This window comes from Phlebotomus papatasi, unplaced genomic scaffold (genome assembly GCF_024763615.1).
Source record: "Phlebotomus papatasi isolate M1 unplaced genomic scaffold, Ppap_2.1 HiC_scaffold_238, whole genome shotgun sequence".
Classification (NCBI taxonomy): Eukaryota; Metazoa; Arthropoda; class Insecta; order Diptera; family Psychodidae; genus Phlebotomus; species Phlebotomus papatasi.
This window is the reverse complement of record NW_026604474.1, coordinates 1-13,719: the sequence shown is the minus strand read 5'-3', so window position 1 is coordinate 13,719 and position 13,719 is coordinate 1. Positions and strand designations below refer to the sequence as shown.

The 13,719-nt window shown below is 35.1% G+C and overlaps 1 protein-coding gene across 1 annotated transcript; it reads left to right on the top strand.

The window, feature by feature from the left end:
- Nucleotides 1–1,248: 1,248 nt before the first annotated feature.
- Nucleotides 1,249–11,997, top strand: LOC129808956 (uncharacterized; the record flags this gene model as incomplete). The annotated part of the gene is made up of 2 exons (XM_055858863.1): nucleotides 1,249–1,355; nucleotides 11,505–11,997. Coding segments are annotated over exons 1-2 (600 nt in total), but the record flags the coding sequence as incomplete, so codon positions are not given.
- Nucleotides 11,998–13,719: the final 1,722 nt, after the last annotated feature.

Below are 13,719 nucleotides of genomic sequence, written 5' to 3'. Positions count from 1 at the left end.
ATACAATTCATGCAAAGATTTAAATTGTTAACAGTTTCGAGCCTTTTGGCTGCAGGAAATGACTTGAATTTACCGCATTTCCACAACTTATGTGCGGATTTCTTGCAAACGATACATGACTCATGCTTTTGACTTGAATTTTCTTTAGAGATCGTGAGGGACTTTACAATTTTTTGTTTCTGAATTTGAACTTTTGAACCTGAACTGTTTACATTACTAGTGTACGTGGATGGACATAAATCTAAAGCTTTACAACGTTTATTTAGAAATACCTTAAACTCGTCCCATGTTGGCACGTCTGACTGCTCCTGCGACCATAGCGTCTGTGTCTCGTGATCGAGTTTGCTCAGGACTTCGCAGATGATCCACGGATCTCGAGTGTTGACCTTCAAAGCGTCCATTGCGTTGATAGTCGTCGTGGAGACATCGTAGATATTCCTGAGATCATCGACGATAGGATTCTTCAGAGTAGGTAGGCTCTTGATGCGTTCGATGTGACCGTTTATGACCTTTTTCTTGCACTCAAATCGGTTTGTGATGGTTTCCCACGCTATGTCGTAGCTTTCATCACACATGTCGAGATGATCAATGGCGTCAAAGGCCTTTCCGGTCAATTTCGTCTTGAGATGGTGCAGCTTTTGCGTCTTTGACAGTTTCTTGTTGCTGTCCACCAGATTGATGAACATCTCTTTGAATGAACGCCACTGCGCATGCTCTCCGTTGAATGTGGGGATTTTCACTGGTTCGAGTTTCGAATACTTGGAATTCTCACTACCATCCATACGCTCTACGAGTTTTGAGAAGCCATCAAGAAGTTTGTCAATCCGTTCATCTTCAATGACGGTTGAATGGAAAAGATCTTTCTTTGCAGATTCATTGACTTTGATATTGACAATCAGTTCAGTCAGTTTCTCTTCCGCTTCATCAATTTCCAATAGGAAATTATTTTGCTCCTCAATTTCCCTTTCGCGCTCTTCTTCTGATTCAGCTTGGTTAATGATGTCATCCTGTACCCTATTGTATCGAACCCTGATTCTGTCACAAATCTCCAAATTCGTCTCAAGGTACGCTCGAGCACCGTCTCTACTCAACAGACTTTCATCTTCATGGTAGCGGGATATGGCTGTCTTTACACTGGTAAGTTGCCCTTTGTATGCGCTTCGACTCTTGATATTCGCCATCTTTGGAGCTGCTTCTTTGTCCTCTTCTTCGTGGAGTTCCTTTTCAATTCTGCTGGATACCCAGTGAATGGCCAAAGATTTTCTGCAGATATCCAAGATTTTTCTACAAGGCAATTGTCTTCAGAGTGCGAATGTCAACAGGCGAAACTGCGAGGTTCTCGTGGCTGATGCCGTGTGACTGAAGCCTCCTCGTTGGGGTCTCTTTTCCTTCGAAGGACCACTGATGTGGAGAATTACCTGTGGTAAACAATAATTTCTCTGTGATAGGATTCTGTGATATCTAATACCCTCTTCTTCCTGCCCAGTTTACCTATAAATATATTGTGGTGTTATAAATCTGTCAGGGACTGTGTGTTTCTTGGGCTTCCTTCTACCGTTTGTGATATTCACGTACCTGGAAATATATATTCCTTTATTAAATGTCTTCAACAGTGATCCGGAATGTAGGACCACTGATGTGGAGAATTACCTGTGGTAAACAATAATTTCTCTGTGATAGGATTCTGTGATATCTAATACCCTCTTCTTCCTGCCCAGTTTACCTATAAATATATTGTGGTGTTATAAATCTGTCAGGGACTGTGTGTTTCTTGGGCTTCCTTCTACCGTTTGTGATATTCACGTACCTGGAAATATATATTCCTTTATTAAATGTCTTCAACAGTGATCCGGAATGTAGGACCACTGATGTGGAGAATTACCTGTGGTAAACAATAATTTCTCTGTGATAGGATTCTGTGATATCTAATACCCTCTTCTTCCTGCCCAGTGGGCCTATTCTGCTGTTGAAACGGAGCTTATCACGCCTAAAAATCACGATTTTGCGTGATGCAAATACACATCATACACAGAGCTTTGGCTCTGTGTGCGTGGAGATTTGGCGCTTTCAGCGACATAACATGTGTAGTAGTGAGGAAAAATCGTGAAAATGGCTGTTATTTTAAAAATCACGCAAATTTTATCTCGCGAGCTCCTGGAGGTCCCGAGATGAAAAATTAAATGCATTTGAGGTGGAAAATTGCTGTTTAACGCAAAGAAATAGTTATTAATATTCTTTCTATTAATTTTAAGAAATATATAATTCCCAAGTTTTCCAATTTTCCATATAAGTTCCCTATTAGTAGTTATGTTTCGATTTCAACGTTAATGTATGTTCAAAGAAAAGTCCTAATTTGTGACAATATGTTTTGTAAAAAACATTGTTGTTTTGTAAATAAAGGAGAAGGAGTCAAAGGGCAAATCCGTGTTCATTTTTTATCTAAAATATAAACTATGAAAATTATGGTTAATTCCACCAAGTTGATAAATAATTTCAAAGAAAATAAGCCAAGCTTATTTTAACAGAACAATACCTTGTGGAAAGTGGCGAAAATTTATAATATTGTATTTTCATACAATGCAATGATCGGAACCATCTTAGAGTAAATTCTACAGAATTCAGCAAAATTTGCCGGATGGGTGACTTTGTAATTATTAACTTTTGCGATGGTGGCGACGGTAGATGCTTCGATCTGACTACTAACTCCGGGAAAACAAATTTTCTTTCACAAAATCTACGAAATTTCAGACCAATCACTCATAAACAATACCCATCAAAACTTCGTTCTACAATTCCGTGTTTTTTCTTCTTTTTTTCCAGCGACATACTCAAGAGCATAAGTTTCATGCTGTGAAAAAATTACTGCTAAATTTATGAATACCAATTCTGATATACCAATTCTGAATATTTGCGACAATTCATAATTTATATGAATTACTTTCAAAATTTGTACACCATTTCCAACTTAATATTTCCCCCTTGCCTGTGATTTCTCGAGGTTTTACAGAAACACATAGTGAAAACTATAGATTAAAAGAGAAAATCATTGAAAATTTGAATTTTCTTGCTTGGCACAGTAGTTGCAAGAAAACTTATTAAAATTGGCTAAATTTATGAAATAGAATGTCCAACGGTAATTATTTTGAAATTTCATCACGCAGCCAAAGAGCGAATGAGAGAGTGCGAGCGAAAGCAAGAGTGTGCTCAAGATTGACAACTGCAGTGGAGTTAAATGTAGTTGACGGATTTTTCCAGAGTTTTTCGCGAATTTTCTTAGTTGGTAAGTCAAAGGACAACAATTTTAGTCTCGTGAAAGGTGTTTGTGTGCTTTAGGGCAGAATCACATTGATAGTAAAATGCTCACCGTCACCGTCAAAGCCCTCACCGTATTTCGTTGATTTACGCATTTTCATTGTAATTTTTACGCAAATTTTCCATTACGATATTACCTTGTCTCATACTCGGTGGCCCTAGGTGATAATAGTATAAGAAAATTGAATAAATAAAGCGAAAATACGATAAACGGTAAGCAAACAAAAAACTGTAGGATTTTTTGCTACAGTTTTTTTGCTCACCGTTTATCGCATTTTCGTTTTATTTCTTCAATTTTCTTATATTATTTTCGCCTAGTGCCACCGAGTATGAGATAATGTAACACGGTAATTGAGAATTTGCGTAAAAATTACAAAGAAAATGCGTAAATCAACGAAATACGGTGAGGGCTTTGACGGTGACGGTGAGCATTTTACTGTCAATGTGATTCTGCCCTTACTGTGATTATTTTGTTCACAATTTCATTTAATGTGGGCCGAAGCCAGCCTCACACACACAAGCACTATCACGAAATTAGTGATAAATCTGCGTTTCACAGCAGAATAAGGGCCCAGTTTACCTATAAATATATTGTGGTGTTATAAATCTGTCAGGGACTGTGTGTTTCTTGGGCTTCCTTCTACCGTTTGTGATATTCACGTACCTGGAAATATATATTCCTTTATTAAATGTCTTCAACAGTGATCCGGAACGTAGGCGGCTGGATTTTCCAGAAGACGTTTCCTCGATGACCGCCAAATGCCCTTCTCCAAATCCACTGAGGCAGTGAAACACAATTTTCACCTTCACCAATTATTTATTTCCACCAATTTCTCCACTACTAGACTGAACACAGTTTAACTCTACGTCACTGTCGTTTTTCTGTATTTTAAAGTTAATATTTTTATAATAATTACACAAATAAATTTAATACACTTCTCCTCACGTCTCTTTGATTTTCAAGTCTTCTTACGTAATGCCCATACTCGTTCCCCTCATTCCCCTACTTTCTTTCCAACTGATCTCATTCACCACTTTTTCCTCTTTCTCTCTCCCTCCATGCATGTTCAAAATCCAACCGTCTTTTGTCTCTTATTTTTAAGAGATCTCCAATCAATGGAAATTCTATACAACTACAATTACCGATGCTCTCCCATTACACGCGATAATCGTAGCAATATTCAATCAGATGTTCAATGAAGTTTATGCCATTTTGTTGCATCAAATTATTACTATTATAGTAATTATTACTACTATTTATTGCATGTGGGCTATTACCGAAGGTTTAATTTTACCAGTTCTGCAATTTAAACGATTCCCTTTCAATTGAAAATTTATTTTTTCAGTGTTTGTTATTCGAAATTTCAACTACCCAGCAAAACTTCGATCTGCAATTCTGCACTTTTAAAATTTTAACGTTTCTTGTCATTCAATCGGATACTTCGTGTGGCTTCGGGATAGTCGTGCGATTTCGTGAGCATCGCGAATTTCTTTCGTGTTTTCTAACCATTTCCTTCCCCTTCGTATTTTCTATTATGGCTGATTTAATAATATTGTATTATAACATTATAATAATATTGTAAAAAAAGAGAGTATTCACGTAAAATTGTTGAATAAAAACTGAATTTTAAATAAATTGAAATACATATTTTTATGTAGTTAAAATAATGTTTAGAAACATTAGAAAGGGTAGAAGAAATGTAGAAATCATCTAAATACTCTAAAGAAATTCTGCCGATAATTTTAAAATTTTCTATAGAAATTCTGCTGATTTTTCGGCAGTTAGTAATTCAAATCTGACGAATTTCTGCAGAATTCTGCAGAATTTGCCGGGTGGGTAGTTCAATTCAACTAATAGAATTCAACTAGCCAATTTCATCTCTTTTTTACTGTGTAGGCTTATGTGGTGTTTGCACCACATAAACCTCGATCTCTCTGATTTCAGTTAACAATATTACTAATAATCTGCTATCTTACTTGGACTGCCTATTGTATGGTGTATAATACAACTCAGGCACTTTCTCGCTCTCAAAAACTTCACAAATGTCTCTTGATATTTTTAGAAATGCTTCCGTAGGAATAGTGAAGAATCCTACTCGACCCCTCTTCACCCAAAGATCATACTCCTCCTGAATTATTATTTTCACCAAACGCTTTCGGGTTTTGTAGGTCAGTTTTTTTTTGTTTCTCATACAAACTCCAAATCAGTCTCCCTTCTGCTGAGTCCAAATATTTCTGTTTAAAAGCATCAGGATACTTGAAAAACAAAGTGAAAAACATAAACATAAGAGCAACTTATAAAACAAACAGAGTAAAAAAATCGAACAAAACTTATTCTCTTTTTTAAATCTTGATTAATAAAAAAACATTCTCCATCTTTAAAGAAATAGACTAATTTATATATAATTATAATTTGAAAAATTTACAACTAAAATGAAAAAAAGTATTACTTTGTCAAAATCTATATGTTGATTCCATTGCCTTTTTTAGAGTTCTAAGTATTGCTCAAATTTGATTTTTTTTACTTATTAATTTATAATTACACTATCTAATATAAAGATAAACTTATAAGACTTTTATAATTTAGGATATTATTTATCTTTACATCATGATAGGGTAGAGTCAGCCCTTTTGGCCATGTAATCACTTTTGGCCACCTAAAGTAAAATCGCATTTTAAGGCAATTATGAGTTTATTTAGAACAGGAAAACGCGTCTTATTTCGTGACCTTTAATCTAACAAATCAGAAAACCATATTTGATTTTGTATCGACTTGATTAATTCTAAATTATTGAAAGAAATTCTCGACAAGGTAAACAATCACAAAAAAATCATGGGATTCTTAAGAAACGTGTTAATGTTCAGAGAAAATGTTTTGCATTATTTCATACTTTTAATGAAAATATTTGATATTATTCAATGAAAGTCTATTTCTTAATTAACTAAATTTGATTGTGAAATCATCTTTAATAAGGTTTTCTAACAAATTAAATGAAAATCGGATGTGGCTAAAAGAGCTTACTTTTTTCGGCAGTGTAAGTACTTTTGGCCATTCATATTCCCATGCATTTTACAAGTGGCACACCTCGCGGATTTCAGTAAAAACAATCGTGACTTTTGACTGATTTTTGCATCAAAAAGAAAATGTGCAAAAAATTCGTTTAAAATACTCTAATAATCCAATAAAATTCGTGTTAAATAAGAATAGGACTTGTGCTGCGTATTTGTGAAAGTTTTTGAGAACTATTAGGTGAGATTCTTAACAATCTCACCTACTATAATCCTAACAAAATTTCATGTCCTCCGATCGCGCTCAAACTTGGCCAAAATGTGTTTCGCCACTTCCTGATCACGAATATATGGGGGGCTAAGTTACGTTCCCGGCCGGCCGGCCGGCCGCTCTTTGGAGCTTAATAGCTCCTAAACTAAAAAAGATATCGACTTGCGGTTTTCGGCAAAGGTTAAATATCGTATGAAAATTGCAACTTGGTGCATTGATCCCCCACCCCTCACCCCTCCTTCCGACATTTTGAAGACCCCCCTTTTTTTGTTTTCTCAATAGCTCCGCCCCTATGGCATCGAGCGGGCTCAAATTTTAGTATGTTATAGCTGGGCCTTAGAGCTTTCCATCAATACTAAACTTAAGGTCCCCCGACCCCCCTGACCCGAGCTATAAGGGTCCAAAAAAAATTTCTTAAAATGGCCATAACTCCGGTTCTAATTATCAGAATTTAAAAAGTGAGGGCTTTTTGGAAAGCTCTCGTGAAATTCCACTTCCCCTTCTAACATCGCAAGTTCATAAAACCACCGCTAGGGGCGCTATTATTAAAAAGAAATTTTTTAAATCTTATAAGTTAAATAACTCAAAAATTCCTTATGCAATCGGGCTGAAAATTTAGTATGTTGTAGCCGTTGATTATACCTATCAAACAAAAAAAACCTTAAGTCGATCCATAACCCCTGACCCGAGCTATAAGGGGTCAAAGTTCGAACATTGACCGGCCTCTATCTCCGGTTCTAATTAACATAGCGGCCTAAATTTTACCTTTTTGGTTTCGTCTCGATGAGCACTTTCAGATGGAAGTTCAAAAAGTCACCACGGGTGGCGCTGTGATAGCGTCAAAGTTCATCGAAATTCAAAGTCACTTTTCTCAAAAACGGCATTGTGCAAGTTAATGAAATTTTAGTATGTTGTAGTCCAGTCTAGGATGTTTCCAAAATGGTGCGTATGTGCGCTGTGGTTTCAATAGAACCGGAGATATGAGGGGTCAAAGTTCACAAAATTCAAAAAATCATATCTCCGGTTCTATGTGACCGATTTTGATGAACGAGGGCTTAAACGAAAGATCTCACCAAATGCTACAACTTTCTAGAATATTTGAACTTCGTGGGACCAACACCAGGGGCGCCACAGTCGAAAAACCAATTTCAATATCACATAACCTCAATTATCTCGACTGTCGCTAAACCGATTTTGATGATTACTTCGACATAATTGTAGAGCACATTTGTCTCTACATTTCGTCCATACATCATTTTCCACTCAGACTACGCTATCACTCCGATTTTGCCGTTTAAGTGTGAAAAAATTGATTTTTCCCATAATAACGCTTTGAATTCACTCAGATGCCAATTTGACTGCCTCTACTCCACTAAGACACTTAAAATAGGGTTTTAAATGGAAAGTCCCACAAAATACAACAATTCCTTGATATAGTTGAAGTTCAACAAATGACTACTTGGGGCACTCTGGATGAAAAAACGAGTTAAGATACAAAATACCTCGCTTATCTTGGCTTCTGAGTAATCGATGAGATCATGTTCTATGGGAAAATTATAAGAGAACATTCTGGTCTACATTTCACCCATATATCACTTTTCTGTCAGTTCATCCAAATCCTTGATATTTTGGTTTAAATACAAAATTTGTATAATTTCACGAAATTTATTCAAGATAACTGAATGGCGTCTCCCAACTTCAGCTCTAAATCGAATTTGCATGCACTCCGAGTTAGTTCACGTTAAGAATCTCACCTACATAAGCCGGTTAGGATTATCTGTCCCTTTCTCCTGTTATTTCATTAAAATTCTATTGGAAACAAGTGGCCAAAAGTGCTTACACACAATGGCCAAAAGTGCTTACACACAATGGCCAAAAGTGCTTACAAAGTGGCCAAAAGTACTGAAACACGCATAGTTGCATAAAATGCTTTTTTCACTAAAAATATCCAAAAAAAAATTGGGAATTCTCTTGGATTATTAGGAAGAAACGGCTTTAAGGTATCTTTGTACAAAATTTCATTTTCTTTAATTAAAGATTATAAAAATTACAAGCACATGAAACCTTAAAGTGGCCAAAAGTACTTACTCTACCCTAATCATAATTATTTTAAAAATTCAGATAAGTAAAACATAATAATTTCTAACACTAAAAAAAATTACCTCATTTGGAAAATTTGTATTTCCCTCTTCAGATTCACTCATTTTAAAGTTTGCTTCGGGGGCTAAAGAAAGAAAAAGCATTCGTCTGAAGAACATATTTTTTGAAGACGCTTTGGAGTTTATAGATTTTCATTGTAATTTGCCAAATAAAATATTTAAAAACCGTTTTAAATCAAGTACAAGTAATTAATATGATCTTCAAAATGAAAAGTTTATTCATTTTCGTTGTAAAACTTTCATTCATTTTCAACCGCTTATTTCTAACGGAGTTGCGGACTTTCGTTGCAACACTAAAGATCTTTAACAATACAAAAAAAAATGGGAACAAAATGTGCTCTGAATACATGTGTACTAATGGTGTCTACATACTAGAAGCAGTTTTCGTCAAAAATTACTTTTTTAAAAAATTCTGAGGTTTCTGCCTACAAGGATAGGGGAAATTTTCTTTAAAAAGGCATTTTTTAAAGAAATTTCTACTAGTATGTAGACGCCATAAAGGCCTGTATACATTGGCATCAATTTTCATCAAGAAATGCATTTTTGACAGAATTTTGACGTTTCCACCTACAGTACTGCAGGCAATTTCCTTAAAAAAAGCAGTTTTTTGACGAAAATTGCTCCTAATGTGTAGAAGCCTTAAGGAGTTTACATGTGTTTCGATCTAAGCTTTCGGAACGTGATATTCAGAGAACCGTTGGATAAAATTCTACTTGTTAGTGTGGATATGATGACTTAAAGAACATTAATATTATCATATGAGTATGTAGTTTCTACTCTATATGACGGATTTTTGGAAAAAAATAAATATAAATGTTTGACTTGTTTGACAGTTTTACAGAAATTAGCATTCTTGGTGTAATTTATGTTTGGTCTAGTAAAATTATTACTACTGATTAGTTATTATTACGGAAAAGCACTTACAAGTGTGTAAAACTTTGTAAAAAAAATGTTTTAAAATTAATTAATAAAGAATTCTTATGAAATTCACCTAATATAGTTCTGAAAAAGGACACTAAAATTGGCATCCTCTACTCGCTGCACGTATTTACATAAATATCGCAAATAAAGCTTTATCTTAGTGCTTATATATTGACTTAAAAATAGAAAAATCTCAATATTTTATACTACAAATTAATATAGAGAAATAAATTACAGTATAAATTTCGAGATAATAGAGACTGAAAATAAAGATTTTAAGCGAGCAAAAACAAAATGAGCAGAAATTTATTCAAAATTGTCAGCTAACACATTAATCTGATCAGTAAAAAATCGAAATGATCAGCAAAAAATTAAAAGTAAAAATAAAATATAGAATTCTCTTAATTAAAAATTTAAAAAAAAGGTGGTCAGTGAAAAATGAAAAACAACAATTGAAAAATAAAAGTAAGCAATTAAAAATGTGGTCAAAACTAAAACTGAGAATTAAAAATTATATTCAATTTTAAAATCAATGAAAAATCAGTCAGCAATTTTACATAGAACTACAACTTTCACGAAACAAAAACCCAATTTTAAATTGTTCGTTAATATTCAGATGAAATGAGTAAAACATGAAAATCTAAATTTTTATGATTTATTATTAAATTTATATAAAATTTTCAATATAACAGGAGTGTATTTTTTGCTGATTGAAAATGATTTAAGATTAAAAAAAAAACTCATGAAATTTTCATGACAACTTGCTTGAAATTTAAAATTGAATTTAAGTTGATTACTAGTTTTTCTATCAGGAAAATCCTACATTTGCAGACGAATTTAAATTTGTAATGACAACATTTTACATATTCACTGACCAAAATGATTTTTTTGTTCATTTGAAACATTTAATGGTGTCTTCTTATTGCTTTGTTTTTTGGCTAGTTTAAATTTGCATAGACCAAATTAGATATTTTTACTGCTCCATTTTATTCTTTTAATGTTAATTTTAAATAATTTCCTGTTTACTTTTCACATTTTTCTGACCACTTTTATTTTCTTACTTATTTATTATAAATTATTGTTATTTTGTATTATTTTTTAATATTAAATTAATAAATTAAATTAATATTTAAATAATTTAAATTAAATAAAAATAATTAAAATAAATAAATAATTTATATTTAAATAAATTAAATTAAAAAATTAGTTAATTATGTTACATGTTAACGCATAATTTTCCAACCACCTAAAGAGCACGCTTTGTCACTCTCTAAAATCCATCTTTTACCGTTGAATGATAACAGCAAAGAGAGCAAAAGGGGAAAGAGTTGATGGGATTTTTTAGCAATACACACACACTGATGCATAGTATGTGTACGGAGAGTGAGAGAGTTTTTACCGCTGCAGTGGCCAGTTTTTTAAGACTTTAGAGGTCATTCGAGATCAAGCATTGGTGCAATCTAAACGTTTTCCAAGCTTCAGTGAAGAAATTAGTTTCTATTTGTGATTTTTTCTTACCCAAAGTTGTTTTCCACCAAGTTATTAGGACAATTGACTATATCAGACAAAATTTAGTGATCAATCCCTGTGGATTTTATCCCAATTGCATCAAAACCGATCAGTGAGGTGACCACGTGGTGATTTTCCATTCCGCGTGGTAGTGAAAAAAGGTGATTCAGTGTTCAGCAGGATCACTTCCTTGATCCAGCATTGATTAGGCTGAATTCACCCAGTGGTCGAAGGCAGAAATTACCTCAGTGATCGAAGGAACTGCTCAGGAGAGTTGAGAATCCTTTCGTTGACATTTTTTTGGGGTCCTCCTCTCCGGATAGACCATCCACACAGGTGACAGAACCCCCTCAGCCTATCCAGAGGGACGAGGTTAACCAGAGACCATCCACACAGGTGACAGAACCCCCTCAGCCTATCCAGAGGGACGAGATTAACCAGAGACCATCCACACAGGTGACAGAACCCCCTCAGCCTATCCAGAGGGACGAGGTTAACCAGAGACCATCCACACAGGTGACAGAACCCCCTCAGCCTATCCAGAGGGACGAGATTAACCAGAGACCATCCACACAGGTGACAGAACCCCCTCAGCCTATCCAGAGGGACGAGATTAACCAGAGACCATCCACACAGGTGACAGAACCCCCTCAGCCTATCCAGAGGGACGAGGTTAACCAGAGACCATCCACACAGGTGACAGAACCCCCTCAGCCTATCCAGAGGGACGAGATTAACCAGAGACCATCCACACAGGTGACAGAACCCCCTCAGCCTATCCAGAGGGACGAGATTAACCAGAGACCATCCACACAGGTGAGCCAAACTCCTTGACATTACATATTATATTATATAAATTATTTATTATAAATAAATTGATTGCTGACCAAATTTGAGTTTTTACAGCTCGCTTATTAGATGATTTCAAATTTACATTTATCGTGCCTTTAATCAAATTTAGCGTGAGCATGGCACAATTGCATGGAGTGTTCGAGAAGCAAACGTGTCTCTAAGCCTCTGCGGAGGCCCCGTTAAACACAAAGGAATTATTTAGCAATATTCCAAATTTCCACACAAAAAATGACACTATTCCGGAAAAAAAATATTAAAATATTTATTTAAAAGAAATGAGAGAGTAGAAAATTCTTAAATGATGTTCTAATATGCGTGAGCATGGCACAATTGCATGGAATGTTCGAGAAGCACCTCTGCGGAGGCCCCGATAAACGCAAAGGAATTATTCAGCAATATTTCAAATTTCCACACACAAAATTACCCCTACTCGGTGAAAAAATATTAAAATATTTATTTAAAAGAAATGCTAGAATAAAAAAATTCTTTAATTATGCTCTAAAATGCGTGAGCTTGGGAAATTTGCGTGGAATGTTCGAGAAGCAAACGCGTCACTTTGCCTCTGCGGAGGCCCCGATAAACGCAAAAAAAATATTGCAAAATTCTATTGATTTCTGGGCAAATTTTTGGCAAATTCCACTCACTGCATTCTTAGAAATAGAGAAAATTCACTTACCAGTCACTGGAGAACCACTTGAAACAAAACCACTTGAAAATTAATTAAATATTTTAGCAGAGGATACACGCACGCGTCTGACACTCAAGAAAAATCCAAGCGAACTAATTGCGCAATTAGAAAAGGACTCTCTCTAACTCTCACTGCTCTCACTATTCCCCTCTCACCATGCTCTTCCATTGTGAAAGACAGAGAGTGATAGTGACTTACAGCGTGAGAGTAAAAGAGACGCGCAACAATTATCCTCGCGTGGCGCATTCTCTCTGTGCACTAAGCCACGATCCGAAGATGTTGAAATGGACTCGTCCATATAATAGATTTTTGTTGTGTAAATCAGACATCTGTATTGTAAAACTAACATAAATATATTATTTTTTAAAATATTTATATTCAAAAAATCAGAGAGTCATATGTGTAAAAAATCAGACATTTTTTCTCTCTGTGTACCTCCACTTGAACAGACACTGCTATATTTAGGGAAATTTGTCACTAAAATTTTTGATATTCTCTCCAGTTCTTTTCTGGCTAGGTTTAAATTCTTTTTTCCCTTGGATTTGCAGTTCCACAGATGTGGACTGTTGCGGAATTCTTCAATCACCATCTTCTCCATTTCAATAGTCCACGCTACTTTTACCATTTTTGCTTGACAGATTACTTGGAGAAAAAAACCTACACGTGCAAACTGTGATTCGGTCAGTTTTCGAGCTATGTAGTGCTGCCAACTTTGTACGCAGAGGGGAAATGCGAGAGAGAGGCAAGATAAAACAATTGCTATCTTTTTTTGCCATTCTCGCAGTTCAGAAAGTATTAATCTTAATATTAATCTTATATGTGACACGGTCATGAGAAATACTGGAGAATTTGGTGGAAAACAAATCTCAGGAACAAGGGCCAGACAGCCCAAAATAACTTGGCCACCCCAGTGAAAAAAAGGTCTTCCGACACCATGACGATGAAAACTCCTTAATGAAGGAAACTCAGAACAAGGTGCAAGAATTCGGCGAGAAGCC